The sequence below is a fragment of the Gorilla gorilla genome, chromosome 2 (genome assembly GCF_029281585.2).
Source record: "Gorilla gorilla gorilla isolate KB3781 chromosome 2, NHGRI_mGorGor1-v2.1_pri, whole genome shotgun sequence".
Taxonomy (NCBI): Eukaryota; Metazoa; Chordata; class Mammalia; order Primates; family Hominidae; genus Gorilla; species Gorilla gorilla.
The window spans coordinates 48,149,029-48,160,994 of NC_086017.1; the positions used below are offsets into that span (position 1 = coordinate 48,149,029).

Below are 11,966 nucleotides of genomic sequence, written 5' to 3' on the forward strand. Positions count from 1 at the left end.
AGTATACCTGGTCTCATCTCAGAAATTCTGAGTTACTAGGATGTCTTGACAACTTCATGCTGTTTTAATTCTACATAAAGAATAACACTTTAAGAAAATTATTGTGAAATATATTAAGCACAGACTATGTATAGCACTCTTCGGTACTGTGGAAAGGTGGATACTGAGAAAAGAGAAAATTAAATGACTCCCTTAATAATCAAGTCTAGGTTGGAAGTTGATTTGAACTATGTACTTACACAGCTAAAAGCAAATTTCAGGTAGTATATACATGCAGAAGTATAAGTTTGTATGTACCTGTGTGGAAAGAACGCAATGCAAGGGAAAATCATTTGGGGCATGTTATATTTGAGATGGGTAGTTCTATTTTAAGCACAATTTCAGTAACATCCTCAAGTATATTATTCATCAAATAGAAGTAAACCCTTTCCATTATTTATATAAAATAGATTTGAGTCCTAAGTGAGCAGGCATATCTGCCCTTAGATATAGTGTTCTCATTTCTCTGTCTTTAAACAAAACCTCCAGGGATCCTGCTTAATCTCAGTGCATAGTGTGATCATCACTGTAACTGTACCTCACCAGTCAGGTTTGAATTTCTGGAGTCATGTAGTAACTCTGCTACCAGTATGGACCCAATTCCTTTCCCTATCCTTTCTGCCTACCCAAATCCTGCATATCTGTTAAGTCCTATATAAAAACTACCTCTAAAATTTTTCCTTATTATCCCCATCTCTCATATATTCTTTGAATTCCTATGGAATTTGAGGGAGTATCATGTATTTCATTTTATGAGTCTGCCAAGACTGATCACCAGAGGTAGGCAATGAATTGTGGGCATGTAGGAGTGGGGATAAGGATGAAAAAGGCATCCTGTATCATTTTAATCACACCTCCCTGTGCTCATACAATTTTCCTCTTAGTTTTATATGTTCTTGGTGTGGGAATAAGGATGGGAGTGGGCATATAAGAATCTACTCAAAGGCATGAAATTTTTATATTGATCAGTAAGGGACATAGATTCAAAGGGTTGTAGGACAATTAGATGGTCATTCCAAATTGGTTTTGCTCTGAGCTCTGCAGTGTGAACATATCTGAATATATCATATGATCTATGGGAACAAAACAGTCTTTCTTTAGGCACAGCTTTCTTAATGTATGTTGGCAGAATCTCTTTGCATAAATTTAGAAATTCTTATTTTATGTATTCTGCTTTCTTTCATAGGAATTCCAAAAAAGAACTAAATGATATTCGATTTGAATTTACTCCTGGGAGAGGTGAGGCATCAAATGGATTGAAAACAAAATAGCTTCTAATTTGTGATTCAATGAAATGTGTTGTGAAGTTTCTGTCCTTTGTGAAGTTTTGCTTTTAAAGGATAATAAAAATTTTCCTGGTTTTGGCGAGCATATGAGTGAGATAAAAATGCAGTTCGTTGACTACTAAACACATTTAGAAAACTTTGTATAATAATACAAACAGTAATAAATATATGATAGCTCTTTACAGCTTACTATAGGCCAGGCATTGTCTTAAGCGTTATCTTATTAAATTCTCACAGCAGTCTACTAAGGAAAAAGTATTATCCCCATATTATCGATGATGAAATCAAGACTTAAAGGCCAAGTAACTTGTTCAAAGTCACACAGCTGGAAAGAGGTATAGCTGGAATTCAAACCAGATCTGTCAGAATCCAAAGTTCATTCTTTATACATGGTTGCCCTCCATGATGGTAAAGAAACAAGGTCTGCAGTCTCCTCTCTCCTCAGACAGAAGCTGAGGTCTGTCATGTACTGTTTCTGGCTGTTGAACTTCACCTTGAACAAGGTGTGTTTTGTTTCTTGCCTTTATTACTCAGGGTTCTAATTTGGGGAGTAGCCAGCAAGTATCTGTTCTGTGTATCATGCTTATTCTTCTTGCTGTCTCACTATCATGAGCAACTAACCACTAAAGAGAAAAGATGCAGGTGTACAGAGGTGTCACCTGTTTTACTTTTTAAACACCAGGCAACATCACATTTTCAGGAATTAATTCAAATTGCTGGTCGCCTGTGTGAATGTGTGGACACTGTCTCCACAGCAGTCCTCCTCCTCCTGTTCCCTCTGAGGGGCTCATTTTCAAGCCCTTGGCAACCAATACCACTGAGTTGGTTGAAGATGAGGTTAATTGGGGATATTCTGTCCTCATCTTTTTAGTTTCTGGTTATACCCATTGCTCAGATTGTACCACCTGGAATAACTAGATAAGAAGAAAAGCCCACCAGAGTAAAAAAGTAAATGATTTTAGCAAAAAACTTGGAGTATGATTCCCAAAGAGAAGAGACAAAAATTTTTTGAGACAAAAATTGTTGCCTTAGTTTTTGAGAATAAATCATTCTGGTTTTTTAGCCCTAGAGATGTTCAGTATTCAACATCATGTCTCAGATATTTGCTACCTGGTTTATACAGATTCTGCCCTCTAGCTAGATCTGTGAGAATTCCACTTGAGATAATCTCAGTGGTAGGAAAAGTCTTTGTATGGAAGGAAGACCCTGCCTGCCTTCTTGGTTCTGTGGATTTAGCATCCAGCTTGGGCCTAGCACGGCACACTGACACCCACACGAGCTGTGAGAGTTAACAGTGGCAAGCACGCACAAAAAACAGAGCACTGTCTTCTTTGTCCTTGCAGATACAGCAGAGGGTGTCTCTCAGGAACTCATTTCTGCTGGCCTGGTCGACGGAAGGGATTTAGTAATAGGTAACTCCATTGCGTTCTGCTCATGTGCTCCTGTGTCTCTGTCTGTATACTTAGTACATAGAAAAGCAGGTTTTTTATTCCACTGAGTAGGTCTGATGGTTCTTGAAATGGTTCTTGGCTTTGCTGAAATTATAGGTAATGGGACAGTTCCTTACACACACACAAAATTTCACCTCTGAGTTTGCTTTGTGACCTCCAATGATGGTAAGTGAAAGCACACCCAAGGTCTTTAGGAGATTAATAGAAATTATGGCAAAAGTCACAAGTTAAAGTAAGCTTGGCCATATCTGATCTGTTTTGGATACCTAATTTTTGTGGCCCAAGTTGAGCAAGTCATTAGAGATTTAGTCCTAGAAAAGCAGGAAGGAAGAGAGAAGGCCCAGTGAGGCCACAGGACCATGTTAACTGAAGGAAAAGACCATGTCCTTAGACACAGTTTTCCGTGAAAAACCAGATAATAAATAGTTTAGGCCTTGCGGGCCATGTACAGTGTCTGTCACTTTTAAACCACTCTTAGCTTGCCGGAGAACAAAAACAGACCACAGGCTGGTTTGTTGACTTCTGGCCTTGGGCTTTCTGATCCATAAATCAGGAAATCATATCTCTTTTACCTGCATGTTTTTCCTAGGTTAGTACAACATTTTAAAGAAAGTTAATTTGACAGTGGTTCAAGGTGTACTACTTAGAAATGAGTTTAAAAGACACTTTCATTAGGGGAGTGATTATTTGATCTGTCTGCTTCCATTTTGATTGTACGGAGCATATTCTTAACTACTATTTAAGCTTTTAAAATATGGTTGAAAGTGGATTTATGTAACTTCTCATTCATTACCTTCTCTGTTTGTATGATTACAGTGGCAGCTAATTTGCAGAAAATTGTGGAAGAACCTCAGTCAAATCGATCTGTCACTTTCAAACTGGTACTCATCCCTTCTTCCTTATGAAAACATCTTGCCTTTTATACACTGGCAGCTTCTCCAGACCAGCTTCTATATCCCCTGAGTGATGAGAATATTAAAATGTGGTGGATTGTGTTCATTTAGCCTCCCCAGTGCCCTGGGCTGATGTTTCCCTTTGAGTGGCCACTCTTCCTCTGTCCATGCCAGGAAACCTCTGACCCCAGAGACCCTTGGCTATTCATAAGAGAAACTATTAGCCAGTCTGACTCTAGCTGTTTACCCAGCCCCCCTCTTTTCTGGAATAAACACCTTCGTCAGTCTCCTATTTGTATCCTAGGGACCTGTTGCCCACTGCCTACCTTCCCACTATCCCATGTCTGTTTTATTTGCTACCTGCAAGTTTGTTTATAAATAATCACAGTTTCTCATTTTGTTTGGTTCTTAGGCATCTGGTGTTGAAGGCTCGGATATTCCTGATGATGGTAAACTGATAGGATTTGCCCAGCTCAGCATCAGCTAAACCACAACCCTGGAAGAGGCGGCCTAAGGAGATTCCACACATGCGTATCTCTGTTGCTTCTATTGGCCTAAACCCACTACTGCCAAAGAACCCAGCAACAAACCTCCCGGCTAGGAGCTTTAGAAGTCTTTATGTTCTTCCTGCCATCATTCCTCCTTTTCCCACAGGGAAAGAAAAGTTGGATCACTAGTGGCCAGCATCCCCAGAGTTCCGTTAGTAAACTTACTTCATATGTCCCCTGTCTTCCTTCATCTGAGAAGTGGCCCATGTGCTTCAGGGCCCAGGAGGGAGATCTGTCAGCTCATTCTTGCCTTACTCCAGTGATGGCCCAGGTGGAAAAGTAGCAGCTGTATCGGGCTTCCTCATCCTGCCTGTTCCCCCACACCTGCCAGGATATGGACATCTTGGGATATCTCTTTACCACTGAAGTAGAATTGATTGTTCAGCTGGAGCCCAGAGAATTTAATTTAATGTTTTTTCTTTGTACCTGATGTGAATTCTAGCAACCTTTGTTAGGAAAAAGCACAGCCTCAGATGGAGGCAGCCTAAACTGTGTTCTTGTTTTGTTCATGGTGTTTCTAAGCGTTTTGCTGAAGCTGCTCTCAGGCACCCCCTTCTTCATTGCTCTCTCCAGAAAGGGTTGCTAGCCTTAACTTCAGCTGGTGCAAAACATCTGACTGTAGCCGAACTTCAGCCATCGGATCCTTCAAAGTGGAACTTTGGATTGTTTTTACAGACAACATCGAGTAATGGCTTGTAAATGTGAATTTTGCCAGAGGTGGTTTTTGAACAGGAAAATCATAATTCATATCATTGGAGAAGTATTTATTTTCAAATATTAAATTGAAGAAAAACTCAATCCTCCCATGAAAATCAGTTCACCTGGTCTCCAAGTCGTGAGGAAATGGGTATGCAAGGCTGAGATTTCTACAGCAATAAAGGAGACACACACTGGGCCAGAGAGGCCTGCCTTCTGCCTGCTCTCCTGCTCTGACCCTTTGGAGGGAGTCTCTGTGTGCTGAAGCTAACTCAAGATGGAAAGTGAAACCACATGTGCCGTGACCTTTAGGTTTTATGAGTAGACAGTGTTCATTTGATTTTCTACAGAAATAATATAAATTATTCTTTAGGTTTAAAAAAGAGCACTCATAATGCAATATGTGAATAATCAGTGAGGTTGATTTTTCTTTTTTCCTACCGTTTCATAGTCTTTGTCTAACTGCTAGGAACCCTACCGAGTTTTATATATGAGTGGGATACTCAATCTGGCCTTAAAAAGATACACAAAGATGGGCTGTGGGTCCCTGGAAAGGGGGAGAGTTGCCCTTTACAGAATCACTCGAGCCCTTTCCAGCATTGTTGGTCTGATGAACAAGGTTGTTTTACCTTATTTTCTCTTGGAACATATCTGAAAACCTTCCCCACAAATAACTTGTCACACCTTTTGTTTCATTCTGAGTCTTTAGTTTTAGTCATGGGCTTTCTTCACCTGCTCTAGGTGCAAAGGCATGTTGGGAAAGAGATGGATGTTGGGGAGGAAGAGAGGAGATGGATTTCAGTTGGGAGTTAGGAGGAGAGTAGGTGAGATGATCAGACACCGAAGTTCAATGTCCCAGCAGTCTTGGTAAAAGGAGGGAGCCTGCTGAGCCAGGAGGGAGAAAAGAAGATTGACCAGCTTGCTAGAAAAATACTTAGCTTTTCTTTTTCTTTTTTTGTGGAGGGGGGACGGAGAGGAACAAGGACGGGGAGGTAGGAATGAGGTATAGAAAAGAGATAGCATCTTCTTTGGCACAAGACTAGTGGCTTACCTTAGAGTTTTTTTTTTTTTTTTTTTCAAACCCATCAAAATCTACTTATTTATGAATCCAAGGGGTGGTAGCATCACTCTGTTCTAGCATTCTTTGTGGAGATGGTCTGGTGCCCAGCTGGGAGTGAGCAGCAGCCCATCCCCTGTTCACTTTCTCTAGCCCATCATTACCTGTGAACTGCAGTGGGGCAGTCATGGCAAATAGAATTGGGCTGGGGTTTCTTCTTCTTTTCAGTTCATTGTTTGCCCTGCTAGGAATTAGAAGACAGACACCATGTCCCAGGACAGTGTTACTTCTTCTTCTGCATGATGTGTGGTAGACTCCCTTTGCTGGCTTGTGCAGTGATACTGAGAAAATACATGAACAGAAACTGCCCAGGTGGAACAGCACGTAACCTAGTGAGTGACTGTACTCCTTTTTAGGAATGCTGATTCAGAGTGCACCTCTTTGACTAGGTCCCAGGATCCCCTTGTCCCTGGAGTAACTATAGCACAAAGTAATATGTGCCAATGCTATTTGTGAAATGTTTGGTCTTTCTAAATGACTAAAGGATTTGTTGGGTTTTTGCTTAAGTTTTGAACCAAATCCTAGAGCCAGCTGATAATATTTAATAATCTGGAGGAGAGAATAATGATGTACCAATAAGTGGAGATTCCTCCTTATGATGTATGCTAGGTTATGGAAGATGTAAAATATTCAACTTTTTCCTCCTTTTTTTGGACTTTGTATTTTACTGCATGTTTTCTTCATTTTTAATCAATAAAGAGTAAATTGTCCTTAGTGGTGTATGGACGCTTTATTTTAGTGGCCGTTGGCGGAGAGCTGTGGGTTGTGAGTCAGGGAATCACCACCAACTTTAATTTTTCATGCGAATAGAAGCCAAAGTACATATAAACTGTAAAGTGTGTCTATTGATCTACAAATTATCTAGAACCATTAAAGCCATTATATAGTTGGGGAAACTGCAACCCTAAAAGGGAGGGATGAGGTCAGCCCAAGGAATTGGATAGGATGGGATATGGAACTCCTTTTATTATCTTTTGATCTTTTTTAAATCTTTGGTTTTGCTTATGCTGTTGGGCAAGGAAGGATGCCAGATTCAAGCCCTTGGGAGTCTCTTTCGAAAGTTCAGAACAGGGCTGAACTTACCTCTTCTTGGCTTTGATATTGCAATGGTGAAGTTACATGTAAGATTCTAGGCTCCTTTGTATTCCTGTTATCCTCCCACTGCAGGAGGAATCTTCCCTCATCATCTGCCCTTCCCAACAGCAGTGGCTTTTGATCCATGATAACACTGCTTGTGGGTCCTGGTATTTCAGAGCTCAGGGCTGTGGAGCCTTGGAGTTGACAATACTGTTTGGCCTACAGCTAGTTGAGTTTGCTTTCAAGATAAGCAAGTTATAAAAGTGGAATCAAACTATTGTGGGGATAGGAAGGAGGTGCTTGTTACTCATAAGTGACCATGGTATATCTGGAGGGAAGGGAAAGGGTCAAGGGCAAATTGAGCTTCCACTTGCCCATTCTTTCTGACAAGATCAGGTCGTACCACTAGGCTTGGTTCCTTAGCTTTATTTGTTTGGCAGCAATACTCAGTGCATCCATTCAGGGATTCCTCCTTTGGGTCAGGTCATCTACCCCAAGGTTTTTTTTTTTTTTCTTTAATGGACTTTTAATTTTTAGAGCAGTTTTAGTTTCACAATAAAATTGGGTAGAAATTACAGAGTTCCCACACACCTCCTAACTCCACCCACAAACAGCCTCCACTACTGTCAACATCCCCCACTAGAGTGGTACATTTGATACAATTGAGTGTACATTGACACACTATTATCACCCAAAGTCCATAGTTTACATTAGGGTTCACTCTTGGTGTTGTATGTTCTATGGGTTTTGACAAATATATAATGACATACATCCACCATTACAGTATCATACAGAATAGTTTCACTGCTTTAAACTTCTGTGCTACCTGTTCATCCCTCCCTCCCCCACTAGCCTGTGAGAACCACTGATCTTTTTACTGTCTTTTGCCTTTTCCAAAGTGTCATATAGTTAGAATCAAACAGTATGTAGCCTTTTCAGATTTTCCTCTTTTACTTAGTAATATGCGTTTCAGTTTCCTCAATGATTTTTCATAGCTTGATAGCACATTTCTTTTCAACATAGAATAATACTCCATTGTCTGTACCTCAGTTTATTCATTTACCCACTGAAGGACACCTTGATTGTTTCCAAATTTTGACAATTATGAATAAAGCTGCAGTAAACATCTGAGGGCAGATATTTGTGTAGACAGTTGAAAACAGCAACAGCTTATTTGGATAAACTCCAAGGAGCATGATTACTGGATCATGGGTAAGGCTATGTTTTGTAAGAAACTACCAAAACTTGTGGCTGTACCATTTTGTATTCCCACCAGCAGTGGATGAGAGTTCCTGTTACTCCACATCTTTAACAGCATTTGGTGGTGGTACTGGTATTTTGGATTTGGCCATTCTAATAGGTGTGTAGTGATACCTCTTTTTAATTTGCAACTTCCTAATGACATTTGCATCTTTTCATATCCTTGTTTGCTATCTGCATATCTTCTTTGGTGAGGTGTGTGCTCAGGTCCTTTGCCCTCTCCATTTCCCCCCTAATTTTAACTTTTTATTTTGAAATAATCTCAGACTTACAAAAAAAATTACAAAAACAATACAAAGAATTCCCCTATACCCATCTCCCAACTTCCCCAAATGTTAACATCTTACATAACTACTTACAATTATCAAAATCAGGAAATTAACATTGATATATTATTGACTAGTCTACAGACGTTATGCAAAAAGTTGTCAATTGCCCCACTACTACTCTTTTTCTGGTTCCATGATTCAATTCAGGATCTCACAATGTATTTAATTGTTATAATTCCTTAGACTTTTTCAGTCTGGGATAGCTCCTTGTGTGTCTTTGTTCTCATGGCCTTCACACTTTTGAAAAATGACGGGTAGTTGTTTTGCAGAATGACTCAATTTGGATTTATTTGATGTCTCATGATTAAATTCAGGCTATGCATTTAGAGAAAGAAAACCACTGAATTGATGTCAGGCTCTTTGCAATTCATCATCAGGAAGCACACCATGTAAACATCTCATTAGTGGTTATGTTAACTGATCACTTGGTTAAGGTGTGTCTGCTGGATTTCTCTACTGTAAAGTTACATTTTTCCTCTTATAATAATGTTTTGTGAGGAGGTAGTTTGAGATTATATAAATCTTGTTACTCATCATACTTTGCTCAAAAATGTTAGCATTCTTTGATGATTCTTACCTAACACAATTATAACTGTGATATTTGCTAAATAATTTTTTTCTTTTTTGTTTTAAATTAACTGTCCCAGATTCTGACTAAATGAAGATTTTCTGTTTCCATCATTTCTTCTACATTTATTAATTGGAATTCTACTGTGAGGAGGAGCTTTCCCTTTTCCCTCACTATGTGTGAGTTCAATTATTTACTTATGTAAGCATGACTTGCCAACAGAATATATTATACTTGTTAATTTTTGATGAACTGTTGGAGAGAAATGATATCCTGGTGTTGGTTTCTTTAATTATGTGTGAGGTTGGAAGGTTAAAGGGCCATTTATAGTTAATAGACTTTTGCTTATTTTAAAATCAGGTTATTTTTCTTATTGAGTTTTAACAGTTCTTTGTATAGTTTTGTTAACAGTCCTTTATCAGATATGCCTTTTGCAAATATTTTCTCCCAGTCTGTGGCTTATCTTCTTGTTCTCTTAACAGTGTCTTTCACAGAGCAGATGCATTTAATTGTAATAAAGTCCAGCTTACCAATTTTTCTTTCATGGAGCATATCTTTGGTGTTGTAACTAAAAAGTCATTACTATGCCCGAGGTCATCAAGGTTTTCTCCTGTTATCTTCTAAGGATTTTATAGTTTTGCATTTTCTGTTTGGGTCTGTGATTCATTTTGAGTTAATTTTTGTGAAGGGTGTAAGATTGTAGAGTCAGTTTTTTTGCATGTGGATGTCCACTGTAATAGTGGACTCATCTGTTTCTCCTTCTATCAGTTTTTGCCTGACATGTTTTGATGCTCTGTTTTTAGGTACATACATATTAAGGATTGTTACATCTTCTTGGAAAATTGACTCCATTAAGTAATGTCCCTCTTTATCCCTGGTAACTTTACTTGGTCTGAGCTACTCCTACTATCTTTTGATTAGTGTTGCATGGTATATTTTTCTCCATTTCTTTACTTTTAATCTATATGTGTCTATGTTTCTTGTTGAAAACATATAGTTTTAGGTCTTGGGTTTTTTGATCCACACTGACTACCTCTGCCTTTTTGTTGATGTTTTTAATATACCGATGGCATGTAAAGTGATCAACTATTGATACAGTTGGACTAACACTTATTATAGTTTTCTATTTGTTGCCCTTGTTCCTCAAACTTATTTTTGTCTTCTACTCTTTTTCTGCCTTTTGTAGTTTTAATCGAGAATTTTATATGATTTTATTTTCTCCCTTTTCTTAGCATACTAATTATACTTCTTTTTTATCTTTGTTTAGTAGTTGACTAGAGTTTGCAATGTATATTTCTAACTAATTTAAGTCTCTTTTCAAATAACACTATACTGTTTCACAGGTAGTACCAATACAAAATAATCCTGTTTCCTCCCTCTCATCGTTTATGTTACTGCTGTCATTCATTTCAGTTACACATAAGCATATATATATATACACACACACAAGCAAAGATAATCTAATTTGCTGCTGTTATTTTGAAGAAAATGTTATCTTTTAGGTCAATTATGTTTAAGTAAAATAAACATTTTTTTTTTTTACCTTCACTTATTTCTTCTCTAATACTCTTCATTTCTTTATATACTTCTGAGTTTCTGACCCATGTAATTTTCCTACTCTCTGAAGATCTTCTTTTAACATTTCTTGCAAAGCAGGTCTACTTGTAACAAATTACCCCAGTTTTTGTTTCCCTGAGAAAGTCTCTATTTCTCTACCGCTTTAGGGGGGATAATTACACAGGATACAGGATTCTAAGTTGGTGGGGCTTTTTTCTCTGAGCACTTTAAATATTTCACTCCACTTTCTTCTTGCTTATGTGGTTTCTGAGGAGAAGCTGATGTAATTCTTTTTTTTTTTTTGAGGCAGAGTCTCACTCTTGCCAGGCTGGAGTGCAGTGGCACGATCTCGGCTCACTGCAACCTCTGCCTCCCAGGTTCAAGCAATTCTGCCTCAGCCTCCCGAGTAGCTGGGACTACAGGCACGTGCCACCATGCCTGGCTAATTTTTTGTATGTTTAGTAGAGACAGGGTTTTACCATGTTAGTCAGAATGGTCTCGATCTCCTGATCTCGTGATCTGCCTGCCTCAGCCTCCCAAAGATGTAATTCTTATCTTTACTCCTCTACAGTAAGATGTGTTTTTTCCTTCTGGCTTTTTCAGGATTTTTCTTTATCTTTTATTTTCTGTAGTTTGAAAATGAGATGCCTACGTGTAGTTTTTTTTAGCATTTATTCTACTTGGTTTTCTCTGAGCTTCCTGGGTCTGTGGTTTGGTGACCAACATTAATTTGGGGAAATCCTCAATCATTATTATTTCAAATATTTCATTTGTTCCTTTTTCTTTCTTCTCCTAGAATTCCCATTGCACATGTTATACCTTTCGTAGTTTTTCTGTAGTTCTTGGTTATTCTCTGTTTTTCACCTTTCAGTCTTTTTTCTTCTTGCTTTTCAGTTTTGGCTGTTTTTATGTGATATCCTCAAGCTCAGAGATTCTTTCCTCAGGCATGTCCAGTCTACCAACAGGCCCATCAAAGGCATTCTTCATTTCTGTTGCAGTGTTTTTGATCCCTAGCATTTCTATTCGGTTCTTAGAATGTTAATCTCTCGCTTACACTGCCCATCTGTTCTTGTATGCTGTCTACTTTCCATTAGAGCCTTTAGCATCTGTGTGTGTGTGTGTGTGTGTGTGTGTGTGTGTGTGTG

General features: G+C 38.6%; 1 protein-coding gene across 1 annotated transcript in view; it reads left to right on the top strand.

Moving 5' to 3' along the window:
- Positions 1 to 6,740, top strand: part of OXSR1 (oxidative stress responsive kinase 1) — a 91,947-nt gene extending 85,207 nt beyond the window's left edge. Inside the window, exons 15-18 of the mRNA XM_004033859.5 lie at positions 1,226 to 1,278; positions 2,669 to 2,737; positions 3,593 to 3,657; positions 4,082 to 6,740. Coding sequence (XP_004033907.2) covers positions 1,226 to 1,278; positions 2,669 to 2,737; positions 3,593 to 3,657; positions 4,082 to 4,156 — 262 coding nt within the window. The 3' untranslated portion in view covers positions 4,157 to 6,740. The remainder of the gene's footprint in view (positions 1 to 1,225; positions 1,279 to 2,668; positions 2,738 to 3,592; positions 3,658 to 4,081) is intronic.
- Positions 6,741 to 11,966: the final 5,226 nt, after the last annotated feature.